A 15,339-nucleotide genomic window follows, 5' to 3' on the forward strand; every position below is an offset into this window, starting at 1 on the left:
CCTAGTGAAAAGTATTTGCCCCTCTGTAGATTTATTTTGTTTTTATTGGATCCTTCAATTCATACTAATTTTATGATCAGACACACCTGAGAAAATGAACATATAAAAAGGATAGTTTTGACACTCTTAGTAGTAACTATTTCTCAGTCAGTCTTTCTTTTTCCTGTGAGCTTTCTTCATCTTTTCAGAATTGATATTTTATCTACTTGTTTTACTTTTTTCTTGACTTGAACATTTTAGTCATTTTATTGTGTGTCTTCATTGGTTAAAAGTCTGTCTTTGTGAATTAGACCTCTGTAAAGCCACTTGTGTTGCACTTGACTAAAGGATCTATAAATAAAGTTTGATTGATTGCATAATCAATCAATTGATTGGTGTAAATATGCTTAATTCCAGTTATTTCAAGATGTAATAAAAGGGGGGTGGTTATATTTTCAGAATGATTTGGATAGTTTCATTATTTGAAAACATTTCTTTTGTATTTACTCAGCTTACCTTCATTCGAAAATCAGATTTACAAATAGTCAAATCTGTGCAACAAAAAGCAAAAACAGAATCAATCTGTAAGGGTTTGATATTTTTTTCACAACTCTGTAGACTAAGCACATTTACACATTCCACATCTGTTTTGATAGTATGCACGCGTTTCACCCAGTGCGGCTACATCTACAGGAGACTGCTGACGGGAAACTGATCGTATATTCATATGTTGATTGGGAAAAAGTTTAGAGGCACCGCCCCGACACCTTGAGTCAGCTGTAGTTGTCATGCCAGGCCACTGGATGGTGCTGTGATTTTAGCATGTCACCGAATGTGCATGTGCTTTTAACCCTCAGTTTCCACCTCACTGTATACAGTAATCTGTCTCCCATGAATGAAATGCTGCTGTAACATATATTCCCTACTCGAAGTTGTGTTAAACTCAACAGGTTAAGTACAATGTCTGCCGCCATTCTTTTTGTTTTCTTCCTGCGTGTGCTTAGAACAAACCCTATAGCCGTGCGTTCTGCGCTTGTGCGCTTTTCACACTTTTGAAGTTCTCTGCACCTCCGCAGAAAAGTTTCACTCTGAAACCTGGTTTCAAAAAGTGCCGGTGTGACAGACTCCGATCCGGTCACCGGTGTAAACGAGCCGCTGTTGAAGAGCAGTATTGTGGTGTACAGTGTGTGTGTGTGTGTGTGTGTGTGTGTCCTTACGAGAGCAGGGTGCTGCTGGCGGGTCATCTGCCGCCCTGTAGTAGTTGGAGTCACACGGGCAGGAGACGGCGGCTCTGGTCTCCGAGTGGCTGTGTTGGGGACATTTCCCACACGGGCCGTCGCCTGCCACCGGCTTATAGAAACCCACCTCACAGGCTGCACAGGGACAGAGAAAACAGCCAGATGCACACGAATCCAATGTTTTTATTAGCACATCAACTAAGTCAAACAATACTGTTAAACCTAACTCCAAATCATCCATCTGAAGATATATGGCCCTCTGCGCCCAGCCACTGAGTGTAATGTGTAATTACCGGCTTGTAACGGCAGAAACTTCACAGCAGAGATGAAAGCCATTCTTGCCTCTGCTCAGATTTGGGCTGAAAATATCCTGAACTGTTGATGCTCCCAGTGAGACCATCAGAATCCAGCCCAAGCTTCGACGCTCTTCAGCTTCTCTGATACATATTCACTTTTAACTCTGCACTTATTAATAATGGAGGGCTTGCTGATAAATATATTCTCTTTCCAGGCAGCTAATAGGCTTTTGCATTGGTAAATGGGGCAGATGTGGAGCTGCTTACACAGAAAAACAGCAGCAGAAGACAACTTTATCAGCTCGCTCTCCCCCTCACCAGCTAATTTATGCTCCCCCTTAAATACATGTGCTGTCTTACAGACAGGGTACCGGCCTCCTTGCTGTCTTGTGAAGTTTATAGACGGCAGCCTTAGCCGTTTGGGTTTAAAGTGGGAAAAAGGAACTACAAAATCAGATGACCAAGATTTAAGCTCATTCAGGTCAGTTTATTTATGCAGCACCAATTGACAGCAAAAAACAACAACAAATGAATCTAGTTTGAACATAAAAATATGTTTAAACATTGCCAATTAAATTCAGTTAGTAACAAATACAGACTCAGCATCAATCGCATACATTTTGATTTTATCTTTGTTATTAAACAAGGGAAGTTCATCTTAATATTCAAATAATTTTCTGCCTGCCTGAAGAAACCCAGATGTTTGCATTGAGTCCTTTGACTTGAATGAGTTTAAAGCAACAGTGGCTTCATGCAGAAATCCTGCATGCTAGCACGGATGTAGCAACAGTGGGAAGGAAAACTCCCCCTATCACAGTGAGAAACACTCAACAAAACTTTGGTCATTGTGAGCTGTAATCTGCTACAACCAACTGGAGTTTTAAGGCTGTTTTCACACCTGGCAGTCAGGTAAACTCGGTTTAATTATGGACAAAGTCTCAACATTTGTTACACTTATAGTCATTTTCAGTTGGTTTCAGGTGGAGCGCTTCTCTTTCACACTGCACTGTGTCAAACAAAGAAAACCCTTTGAAATCCCTGTTCCCCTCCTCGCCTGTGGTGGCGCTACACCATCAACCAATAAAGGAAACGACATAAAAACCTCTGAAGAAGACACAGCACAACTTCCTTCTTCATAAAATGCAAACAGAAATGGAGTAGTGTCAGATTACAGTGGCTGTAGGGTTTCTCTTTGTCTTTGGAAAAACACCATGAGTGATTTCTTCTTCTTCTTGTATGTTTGTTTTGGTTGTATTTACCCAGAATGCCCTTTGCTTTAGTTTGTTAGCTTTTGGAGCGCTCTCCGGTCCACTAGGCGCTCACACTTGCATTTAAATTGCATTCACTTCAAATAAACCGAGACATAGGTTTGTAGGTGGACCAGAGTTCACATTTTTGGTCGTCATCAGAGTTCAATTGCCCATCGTCATCTCCCCAAAACGAACTGGACTTTGTAGGCTAGCAAATTTGAGTTAAATTAAAGCGGACTAAACAAGGAGCAACAAACAAAGAACTCAAAAGCACTGGCCCAGGAGAACATCCTATGTTAGAAAAAAAAATCTGAGTTGACTGCAAAATTAGTGCCTTGAGAGTCTATTTAGGAGATTAATGCAGCTTAATAAAAAAGCCCTGTGCCAGTAGTAAAATCTATAGAATGACAGAGTCCACACAGTTATTCCCACCACTAGCTCTGTTAATTGCTCTTAGTCTGAGACAGAGCCAGGATTAAACACAGAAAGACAGAGACAGGCGTATCATCTGTAGGACAAGTACATGAAGTTATTGGCAGCAGTAGCTTAGCCGACGGCCGGGCCGGATGTAGCTTCTAGGGAGAGTAGCTGAGAGAGAACGTGAAGTTGATTACAGGTAAAACAGCAGATAATACAAAATTGTTGCGTTGCGTGAGCCTTTAGCTGAGTAAGGAAAAGTGATCAGCATGTCCCCCAGCAGCCTAGGCCTATAACAGTAACAGCCAATATACTTTATAATTGTTCAGCATGTTGTTGTGAATTGGCGCAACGAACAAAAACTGAATTGCATAAAATTAGCCTTCTTCTTGACATTTAAGAACTTCTTTCTGTTTCTCTAATACATAAAACCACAATAATATACATCCAAGGTGATTGGATTATCAAACATGGAGAAAGTCCAATGGTGTGAAAAGTCTTGCAATCCCCTATGATTTATGTACATTTACGTGTTAAAACATCTCACCCGCTAAAAGTGCAACGTAACGTTCCTGTCAGCATGAGCAGAACTACAAGCAGCAGCAAAAAAATAATAAAACATCCCAGCGGCTTGTGCTAATAATAAGCGCAAATAATACTGCTGACAGTTTTGACTGGCATGTGAAAATGAATTTAAAATAAGATATCAAAGACAAACTTCATATCACTGGAGAATCAGCCCGGCTTCTACTCCAGGGCCGGTGTTTTATTTGCGCTCCTGCTTCAATACAGCTGATGACTCAAACAGCTGAATTCCCTCATCATTATGTCAAGAGGTAATGAACCAATCATTTGATTAATTTGAGGCAGGGAAACGACTAAAACATGCACAATCTTGGCCCATGTGAGATGCCATTAGGCACGTCATGGTCTGAGGTATTTATACAAGCCACCTACCAGCCTACCTACCTAATGCAGGCTGCATTAAACAACCTACCTACCTACCAACCTACATTTGTGCTGATATTGAAAACAATTCTAGGTCAGATATCAGTGGCAACGTGGCTGATGCATAAGGGCAAATCTATTCAATAAATTCTATGCTAATTGCACTGACTGAAAAAATTAGTTATTTTTACATGTTTGACTAAGCTTGTGAAGCTATTGGTGTACAGAATCAGCCCTTCCTAATTCATGTGGTGTTTCACTACTTAAACATTATCCATGAATATGTCATATAAGTTATGTTGAACACATATAAAAAACCATGTTTGAAAGCATGCAATTCTGTCCCGGTTGAGCAATAAAATCAAAGAGCGAGCCTTAACTGTACACCGTCAGCAACAGAGCCGTCACTGGCATTAGCACCGTCCACAGGACTTCTCAGAGTCTGAATGAGGTACTGTAGATTTTATAATTATTCACTGGTAAATAAAGCAACTGGCTGACATTTACGTCGATGTGCACATACCATACAAGTAGATAATTGGACTTTGCAAAGACACGAGCAAAAGAAATGGCAGCAAAATATCTGCAACTTATAAACCAAAAGTCTTTTCTACAAGTAGAAAGAGACTTTTCACTTGGCATCATACAAATGATAGCATATGAACAAGCTTTTGTTACTTAGGCACATGCTGCTCATTATTCAATTTTCATTACTTAGTTTTCACCATTCATGTGTCACAGTAATGTCCATTTCTGCCTGTCCTTTCAGCTATAGAAACAGGCTCCAATTAGGAGAGACTGGAGAACACAGAGGAACAGAGGAAGCAAATAAGAGCCAATTGTGTTTCAGTAAAACTTGTCATTTTTACTTAAGTTATACATTCCCTGTTAAACTGATGAGAGATATATGGAGCCAAACTTCAGTGAGCTCATCATGTTCCACATCAAATTTTAGGTCACATCGGTGTTGAACACATTGAAGTATCATTATTTTTCAACAAAAAGTGTTCAATTTTACCTGTTTGTATTATATGTCTGCCTCAAAACTACAGTTAAAGAAGCAAATGAGGCCTGCAGTGCTCCTGGCTGCCTAAAGAGGGCAGACCTGAGCCAGTGCGGGTCTGGAATAAAGATGCTCATTAAAAACCTGAACGGTTGTGGATGTCGAGACAATTTATAAGCTGTTTGAAAGTTTCCACATTCATTTACGTATTTACAAAAAGAATGTGGCCAAAAAGGTCATTCATATATATATATTCTGTGTATATAGGTGTGTGTGTGTGTGTGTGTGTGTGTGTGTGTGTGTGTGTGATTGACAAAACTTATAGTTTCAAACTCCTACACTGCAAAGACACAAAATCTTATGAAGTATTTTTCTCTAGTTTCTAGTGCAAATGTGTTAGTACATTTGCAATAAGACATAACCTTTCTTACAAGTAAATTTCCAGTAAGATATAAAATTGTTTTAAGTCAATAATTCCTTAATAATACTTTTTCCACTGACAGTGCTGTTTTTAACATATAACTTGACAATTTTTCCATCTTATAGGTGAAAAGTTGACCTTTTATGAGTTTGTTAAAAAGCAGGCGACTGAACACAACGTGTCACTGGAACCTTTCATCAACAGGGACAAGGTCAGCCTCATATTTGACAATTTCTAAATAAATGCAAAATGAATGTTTTTTTCCTCTTCGTGACACATTTTTTTGACAAATTACAACAACAAGAAAAAAAACGGTACTTGTGACTTATTCTTACATTTTGTGTTGCATGCTTGGTGACAGTATAAGGTGGTAGATGAGATTTGTCTGCACTAGATTTCTACTGTTAGATAAAGTATTTATCTTGAAATGCTAGCATTTTTCATATTAATTTAGAATTTCTGCTAAAATAATAATAATAGATGGTCACACTTCAATTCCAGTTATATTTTATATTTTTGACTGACTCACTGTCAGAGGATAAGTTCTGAAAATGTACTCCTCATGTGATGTCAAATTTTTCCTTACCAAAAAATATCTAGGAGATCGATCAAAAGAATAAATTATGAACAACAAAAACAACCAAAGTGAATGATTTTTCTTAATCTTATATTGTGTTATATTGATTGAATATGTTTTGTCATATTCATTTCAATGTTAAAGTGAATGTCGTTTTGCAGAATGATTTTCACAATATTATAACTCAACTTATTTTGATCTAAGGCTGCTGTTTTGTATGTCTTATCTGTCTATTTTTGTAGTCATTTTCACTTTTTATGTATTATTTGATCTATGGATGTTAGACTTATTAGTTTATGTTGAATGTTTTGATCCCAGGAAGAGCAGATGCAGGGAACTGCAACTAATGGGGATTCAGATAAAAGAAAGGAAGACATTTTTCCTTTGCAAAGCAGCAGAATGTTGTGAGTAACTCTCAAGTCATTAAAATGGCAACCTTAATAGACATTCTGCAAAGCCGGAAGGAAATGTGCTGCCGGCTGATATTCTTGTTCCAGAATGTCACTTTAAGCAACAGACCGACATTTCATTCATCCTAACTAAAGTCCTAACAGGAATACGGGAAAAAAAACCCCAACAACATCTTCTTGTTGCAATCTAAAAGCCGGTACGGTTGCGTGGCATCTTCAGCTCAGTGTTTAAACCTGACTGAAGACAACAGTGTTCATCCCTTTCACACTCTCAAAGTCCAACCAAAGCAAGAAACAATCCCTTCAAGCAAAATCCATCCCAGACTGTTCGTCTCATTCTTGTTTCTTATCCCGTTAATCCCTCCATCTCTTGAAGGGTTGGTTGAGCACCCCGAGTTGAGAAGCCAGTCACGTCAGACCTCAGAGCAGCTCGTTCATCAACGAGAGAGACAGCAAGAACTCTGAAGTCTCTGACAGCTTCACCGGGGGCTCTTCGCTCACACACACACACACACACACACACACACACACACACACACACACACACACACACACACACACACACACACACACACAAACACACAAAGCTTTTGCTAATGCAAACTGAACACAAACATAAACACACGGTTTGTGTTTCATGCTGCCAGGGTAAGCGCCTGCAACACGAGGCTTAGGTAAACACTCAAAGAAGAAATATGAAGACCAGCTACTTGAACTTTTCACTTCTGATGTACGCTTTAGTTGATATTACAAATCAACAAATTGGGCACTTGAAGGTTGTTTTGCAAAATCTCAACCTTGCAACATCTCAGAGTGCACGGTTCATTCCATTAAAGCTGCAGTATGTAACCCCACGTCGCCCTCTGCTACGCTGCAGCTAGCACAGCCTGTCGTGAATGCTAAGGCTAGTTGGCATGGCCTCCGATGATGGCGGATATACAGTGAGTTGTTTCTCTGGTATTGGCACATTTAGCAGCGAGTACATGGCATTGATTGACAGCAGAATAAAGATGAAATACTGCCAGAAGAAAGTCAGAATTAGGAGAAAAAAGTTGTTTTAATGTGGAAAAAAGTTTGATAGAGTTATAAGATCTGATGTGACCGGCTCCATGTTCTTTCTTTGAAACAGAATCAGTAGTTTAAAGAAACGTCTTAAAGTCCAGTGGCTGATAAGAACTTGACTCTGAGGTGTTAAGACATTCAGTATTTCCTTATTTGGAAAATTGATACCAACTATAACTTCTGAAGATGCTCAGTATTTCTAATTTTATCACAGTTTGGTGTAGAGTTCTTATAAAATTACAACTTTATTCTCGTATTAAAAACAAACAAACCAACAAAACAAAACTCTTCCATGGTAAGCAAACGGCTGTAGCTGGCAGAAGAAGGCCAGGAAACAGACAAAGTCTACATAACACCTCTGGGTTTTCTGTGAATGCAAAATGTTTTGCTCTTGCTCTTTACTGTTGCAAATTTTGCACAATAATCTTTCAAAAATCTGTATACCTTTTGAAGAAGAACAAGGTGATGAAACTGACCAGTTACCAATGTTTGCATGTTTAAACATCTTACTGTGTTTTCACATCCCAGTGAATCGTTTTATTTCTCTTTTCAGAATCACACAGGCTGAGCAGTCTTCACTAAATGTTACTGAGTAAGTAAACAGAACTTGAAAAACTTAAAACAATAAAAATGAACAATTTAAAACCTACATGTAAGTTGATGCAGCTCACTTTATGCATCCCAATTTAACAATCAGGTCATAGAATGCTGGTGCCAAATAAATTATTAAATATGATCAGATTCTCTGCATGTGTCCATTTTGATATGGATAGCGTGGAAAAATGCGTGGAGGAGGGGCGGGGGACACGACAGAAAACAAGCTGTAACCCCAAACATCTGTCAAAGGCATCCCAGAGCCTTCGACAGCGTTTGCCTAGAGGTAAATACTTCAATGTACAACTCTTTGGTCCTGTGCATGTTTGAAGTGCTTGATAAGTAAATGCACTACGATGTGGATCTTGAAATATGAACTCTTTACCAGAGGAATAGGAAAGACAGATGGTGGAGGAAGAAAGACCTTCTGAGTGGCTTCCACTGCTGCTAGCTAAACTGTTTACAGAACATGTGCCTTTGTAGCAAGTCCTGTGTGAGTGAGCGTGTGTGTGGGGGTGCTCATGTTGGCTGTTTGCACGTCCGTAGCTGTCAGTGTAGTGCACTCGCTACCAGAGAATCTGCATTACAATGAATCCTAATAGCCGTGCGGCGGCATTGTGTGCTGACCTTGATTTATTCTGCGTATAAGTGGGTAAATAAATACATCGGAATAAAGTGGGAGCTGGAGAGAGCACACCTTCGTTCCACACGTGAGGAGACTGGGTTAGTAGTCTGAGGTGATCGCCCGTCTTTAGGTGCAAAAGGGGTAAAAAAGTAAAAAAGAAAAAAACAGATCAGATTTTTCTTTAGGCCAGTGATGGAGAGACGATCAGGCCTTTCGCCCAAAGCCTGCTGGAGATAGACACCAGATCCCCCATGACTCTGTACAGACAATCAGGTTCAAAAAATGGATGGATGATTGATAGTGAACCAGCTGTACCTGGGTGCAGCTTGCACAGTAGTTGAGAAATTCACCTCATATCAACAAGGGTTCCTCCCATTTCAATTTTCTACAGTGTACAGTTTGGGCTGACTGGATGTCCAGGTAGACATGTGGACATGGACTGAGTTTTCTCCTGCATGGTTAAGTGCCAGTTCATGATGGCTCTTTTTTCATTGTGATCTGTTTTAACTTAGTTTTAGGATTGATATTATGTACGACATTTTATCATGCTATCTTGTTTTGTTGTCTTTTAGTGGCTTTATGTTGTTGAAGGCCCATGTGGGGATAAAGCGATAAATTCTGTTGTGTTCCGTTTTGTTTATACTTACTAAGAAAGAGAGACAGAAAGAAGTTTGCATTCAACCTTATGGTGTTTCAGGTGAGTCAATACGTTTGATGCAGAGTGATCTCTGTACCTTACTGCTGTTAAAAAATGTATGTTCTGACCTTAAGTTCTGGTGTGGTCCACCTTTCTTAAGCAACATGAGAAACCTTAATGTTCCCAAAGAGCAGAGTTTACTGATAGTCGTTCTCTGTTTTTTGGTTTTTTTGGTGCCACTTTTTAATGTTAACCCTGCAGAGCGCTCAGTTGTGCTCTCAGTTCCACACATCCACCTTCTGCATGTGTTCTGGTAGAAAATAAAGCTGTTTGGTACGTGATCGTACTGAACCCACACGGCTGGAACTGATACTCTCCTAGAAATTGGTATGTAAAAATAGATTTTTGTACTTACCCAGATTATCTTTGCCTGTCATTAAAGTTGTCTGATGAGCTCAAAAATGTGAGAGTTATTACAAAAAAGAAGAAAAATGAAATTCATAAGGGGATTCATTCTTTTTCACAAATTTATTTTAGTGCATTGGTGTTTTAATAGTAATATATATTTTCTATGCAATGACTTACAAAACACAGATCAATTAAAAATCTAAAAAAAAAAAAAAAAAAAAAAAAAAAAAAACTTAAGCCAACCTGATTCACTCAGGCTAACATCTACTGTGAACAAAGCTTTTCCAGTTCAATCATCCTTATTTTTAAATAAACCTTTTGTGTATATATAGTTCCAAAAGCTGAGGTTAGTGGTAATGCCCAAACTACTTCAAAAAAACATAGGGTTTTATTTAAAAGTTAAAGGAATAGATTTAAATAGTTTAAAAAGGAGTGGGGTTTTTTTTCAAATAGATAAAATCACCAGTTGAAAACTGCTTTTTTATTTACCGATCTTATCTCGGTCTAGTATAACTTTTTACATTTAAGTGTGACAGGCAAAGTCTAAAACTCGTTTTTCACACTACTGAATAAGAAGGATCAGAGTTTTATTCTGCCTATCAAAAAAAAAAATCCTTAAAGATTACTAAGTAAAATGTAGTTCAAATGAGACAAAATGAATGTTATTGTCTTACAGGAGCTAAATTCAACACTCACTGACAAAAAGGTTGCTACTAGTGAACCCTGAAGCTAGCCCTAAAGGCAAAACCTTTATTTCAAACCCTAAACCCAATTTATTATCCTCTTAATATATAAAAAAAAAACCTAACACAACAAAATATGAGACATGGCCCTTCTAAATGACCAGATGTCAGAGATGAGGTGTACTGATGGCGTGTTTGTGCGAGTTTATTGCTTAGATGTTTGCTTTTAATTTAACTAATTATCTGAACTTTGTGCATCTCCAATGATCAAACCGTTAAGTTGTGCATTTTAGTAAAGACGTTGAGATTGTTGTCCTGGTTTTGGAAAATGTAAGCCAATCAATCAGTGAGGAAAAAGGAGATAAATGTCAACTTTTACTGATCTCTAACCTCAGTTCATCAACAAAGGAGAAAAAAAAAAGTTTTGCAAGCTCCTAAATCTTTATGTCCTCAACTTGCAGCAGCATCATCCTGGTAAAATAAGTGGATTTAAACTGCAATCTACAGACAAAGTTTGAAAGGGGCTCCTGTGCTGGTTCCCTGGGGGAAATATGGAGCCACAAACAAGCCACTGAGGCAGTAAGCATGATGGATGAACATGTCTGGGAGATCAGCTGTGGAAATGGGACACTCAGCATGCCTGCTGTCCCTCCTGTTACAGTGAAAACCGGGATGGTAACAAGGAAACGCTAAATGAAGGCATCAACTTCCAGTTTAAGGTAAACTCGATTTACGCTGGGCAACACGCAGCGCGATGAGATGGATGACCTTGAAGAGTAAATGGACTGAAGTGGGTAAGGCTCCTTCAGGGAGAACAGATTGGTTGTTTCAGCTAATCTCTCTTAGAGTTGAACAACATCACAAAGAAAACTTAATATCCTAATGCATAAAGCAAAGCCCCTTTGTACAAAATAACTGTATTTTTTTCTGTAAGGGGGGTTCTTTTGAGAGTTTACGAGCTACTGATACTTTACCAAGAACATCAAATTCTCTTGAATTTGAATAGATCGTACCATGGTACATATCATCTGTATCTGAGCTACATCAGCCTTATTGCCCACCCTGATCAGCTGATCGGTTGCTGTTGACAGTCCCTGAAACCAGGCTGAAGCTCAGAGGCGACAGAGCATTTGCTGCTGTTGCCCCAAGTTATGGAACGAGATACCGTTGAGAGTCAGACAGGCCTCCTCTCTTCCTGTTTTTGAATCTCTTTTAATAGCACACCTTTTAAAAAGAGGCCAAAGTCCAGGAGAGCACCAACTTCCCTTTCACCGGCTCATCCCAGAAACGCTAACAAGTCACGCCAACAGATGATTCAAAGACTGCTTGGACGATATGTCAGGTTATAAAAGCAGACAAGAAAACAAGGCACCTACAGGTCCTAATTGAAAGGACATTGATGTCTTGGAGTCAGTAAGCAAGAACCTGGGCCCACTGAGGGAGTTCACAGATGCTCCAGCTCCAGATTATGTTAGTGTGTTCGACCTGAAACCTGTGCTCCATCTCGCCAACAACACAGTTCTTGCTGCCACTGAAAATGACAGAACTGACGAAGGAAGTGAAGAAAGGGATCCTGCAGTATTTAAATGAGAAGTACTCCAACCAAGAGACGGATGAACTGCTGGATACGGCCTCCGTCGTCGATCAACGATTCAGAGATGCCCACATCTTCTGAAAAGTTTTTTGTTTTACCAAAAACATATCATGAGATATATTGTTACCACCAACCATTACAGTGGATATCAAGATATAAATTGTATGCCATATCACACATCCCTAATAGTGTAGGTATGTAGATAAGTAGGTAGGTAGATAGGCGGATTGCAAATTAGTGTTGCAAGTTAAAGCGAGTGCAGACAATGGATGGATGGTGATTAGGTGTTTTGGTTCCATTCTGTGCATCTCGACGCAAATACTGAGAATGGGCATTAACATCTCCAGTCCTGCTCCAGGCCCGCCTCCCCTTGCCTACTTATCGGCCTCCCCCGCTGCGCTCAAATCAGTTCCATCAATGAAGCCATCACAAAGGGACTATTACCACAATGTTTTCCTGTGGAAAATGCCTGGTAATTACAAATCAAACGAGACAAATACATCCCATTAATGAGCGTTAAACGGATGTTAATTATCCGATTGAATGGCTGTCACCATTAAGCCGTGTCTGGAGCTTGGGGGGAGGAGGAGAGACGGGTCGAGGGCTCAAAAAAAAAAAAAAAAAAAATAGACGGGCACTTTAAAAAGCGAATTAACTGCATACCGAGAAGATCAGGCAGCGTGAAGCACATGTGGCAGGAATGCAGGCGAGGGGATACAGGGGAGACATGGAGGGGTGGGTAGCTCAACTTTCTTCCTTTCCTGACATTAGCAATTGCTGCAATGCATTAGAGGGGAAATTAATCAACAGTCTTTTATTATTTATATATTTGAAAAGGACAAAGTGTACGGTAGGAGAGCCGAACAGAGGCAGGAGTCACACTGTGCTAATGTGGCCACAGCCATTCAATCAGGCTGCTCCAGTCAAAACATATCCATCACAATAGGTAAAAAAAAAAAAAAGAAAGGGATGATTTGCCTGTTTGAGTCTATCCAGAGGTACAGTGCTGAGAGAGTCTCAACAACTGAATTCATGTCTGTCATACGGCTGCAAATCATCCAGTAAATGTGACGAGATGAAGGTAATTTTCTTCTCAAACATTTCAACGTGACTTGACATGTTACTGTATTAGCATATGCTTCTAAAACTTAATCGAAACGATACCAGCAGCAATGATGCACACATTTACACAGACTCTGTTTTTCTTATGCATTTAAAAGTATTTCTACTCCTTAAATTTTAGGCATTTTACATTTGGAAATATGACGTTCTACACCAAAAAACGTGTTTTAATATCAACAGCATAGTATTTTTTTTGGCAGTACTTTATTTTAAATCGGTAATATAATGCAAGCTAAAAACTATGACAGTGTTCACTCACATCCAACGTCCGCTTACAGCTGTAGCATGTTAATTACAAAAAGAAAAGAAGTTTTTACATACGTATTTTAAACTTTCGCTGTCTTAATATGAGTGATAATCTGTGAAAACAAAAAAGTCAAACTCCTCTTTCTGTTTTGCAGAATTACACCGTTGGGTCAGAAACAACCAATCAGAACCAGCCCTGAACAGCTAGCCATGCTCACAGGCCATTTTCATTTAGTAGCGTAGGATTGTTTATTTTAATGCAACCTGCATTTGACTTTGAATGAATGTTTCATTTTTTTACTTGACATTATTTGCGATAGGCAGTGTTGTAAGATTTATTTGATTTTCATGTATGATTGTAGAGCCTTATTGTTAGATGTTGTTTTACTGATTGGAGGTTTTTCTCTTGTCGTTTTGACTGAATACTTGCTGTACTGTGCCAGCAAGTATTTTGCAGGTTTTTCATCTAAATTAGGTAATTTTATGGTTCCATTTTGCCAGACCACATAGTAGCACTTATACCTAAAGCAAAACATCAACCTCTAATCATGTGATCGGTATCGGTGATCGGCTGCGATCAGCCCTCACGGGTGATCGGAAACCTGATCAAAGCATCCCTAGATTTCAACAATGTCCATAATTTTCAACCAACTTTGCTGTATCTGGTTCATCACTGCGTGACCAACAATGACTGAGGTGTTGTTTTGCACTTTAGTGGTATTTAAATAATTCCTTTAAAGAACTGATTACTGACGGAGGGCAAACTTTCTACACAATTTCAAAGAATTTAACATTAACGCAATTAGCGGCACACGCTCAGATGTTCATTCCGGATCAGTGGGCTCTCCAGCGGAGGAAAGCAAATGACAAGCACGCTGCGTTCTCATCAGTTTAACTCAACAAGAAGTCAGGGCAGAAAATCATTTGAAGGAGTCCCGCGGTCCCCTCAGACAGAGACTGCCAGCTTCTCAGTGATCCGCTATCGTGTTGCCTGTCTCTTTACTGTCAGGACTGATAGCTGCTGGATGCTAGGCTGGGACACGGGGGCCTCACATGGGCCAAGGGTGGAACGCCTCGATCAATAATTCACCCAGTAGCTCTCAGGCTTCTTTTTCCGTGACTTGTGTTCCTAAAGTAAGCATTCACACGGGGAGCGACTGAGCGGGTGTGTGTTCAGAATGGGCTTGTAGGTTGTAAGAGCTACGAATGTGTGTGTGTGTGTGTGGAAGCTGGTGCACGAGTAGACGTGCACACCTGCTGAGGAGATAGTGCTTCAGCCAATCACAGGATAGATTGGAGCTAAGTTGGAGCGAGTCTGCTGTGTGTAGCTGAGATATGATTCATTCTGTTATCGCTTTCTCTCTCACACACAAACACACACGCCTACACACACCCTAAGTCCCATGGTTTAAGAGAATTAAAATGCCAATGTAAGTTTGATTCTTCAATTCTTTCCCTTTTCTGACTTTTCATCTTAATTTTTTTACCCTTTTATTTGTTTTCTACCCTTTTATTCTTCCTTTTCTTCATTAGTTTTGCATGTCATCACCTTTTTGCTCTTTTTCTTTCATTTCACACTTTTCCTAGGAATCCTTCTCCTTATTAATCTTTTTTTCTTCCTTCCCTTTCTTCCCCTAATGCATCTTTTTCTTCTCTCCCCCACCATCTGGTTATAATTTTGTTTTTATATCTTCTCATTATCTCATCCTCTCTCTTTGATTTACCATTTGCTCTTTATCCCCCCCTTTTGATGTCTCATTTAAATGTCTTTATTTCATTCTTCCTCTTTTCTTTGTTTCTTCTGCTCTCGTCTCCTTTGCTACGTCTTT

General features: G+C 39.4%; 1 protein-coding gene across 4 annotated transcripts in view; it reads right to left on the bottom strand.

The window, feature by feature from the left end:
* Positions 1-15,339, bottom strand: part of epha8 (eph receptor A8) — a 132,723-nt gene that overhangs the window by 30,916 nt on the left and 86,468 nt on the right. For all 4 annotated transcript variants that reach the window (XM_028003336.1, XM_028003338.1, XM_028003337.1 and 1 more), the window contains exon 7: positions 1,197-1,352. In XM_028003336.1, the coding sequence (XP_027859137.1) occupies positions 1,197-1,352 (156 nt within the window). The remainder of the gene's footprint in view (positions 1-1,196; positions 1,353-15,339) is intronic.

The sequence above is a fragment of the Xiphophorus couchianus genome, chromosome 20, assembly GCF_001444195.1.
Source record: "Xiphophorus couchianus chromosome 20, X_couchianus-1.0, whole genome shotgun sequence".
Classification (NCBI taxonomy): Eukaryota; Metazoa; Chordata; class Actinopteri; order Cyprinodontiformes; family Poeciliidae; genus Xiphophorus; species Xiphophorus couchianus.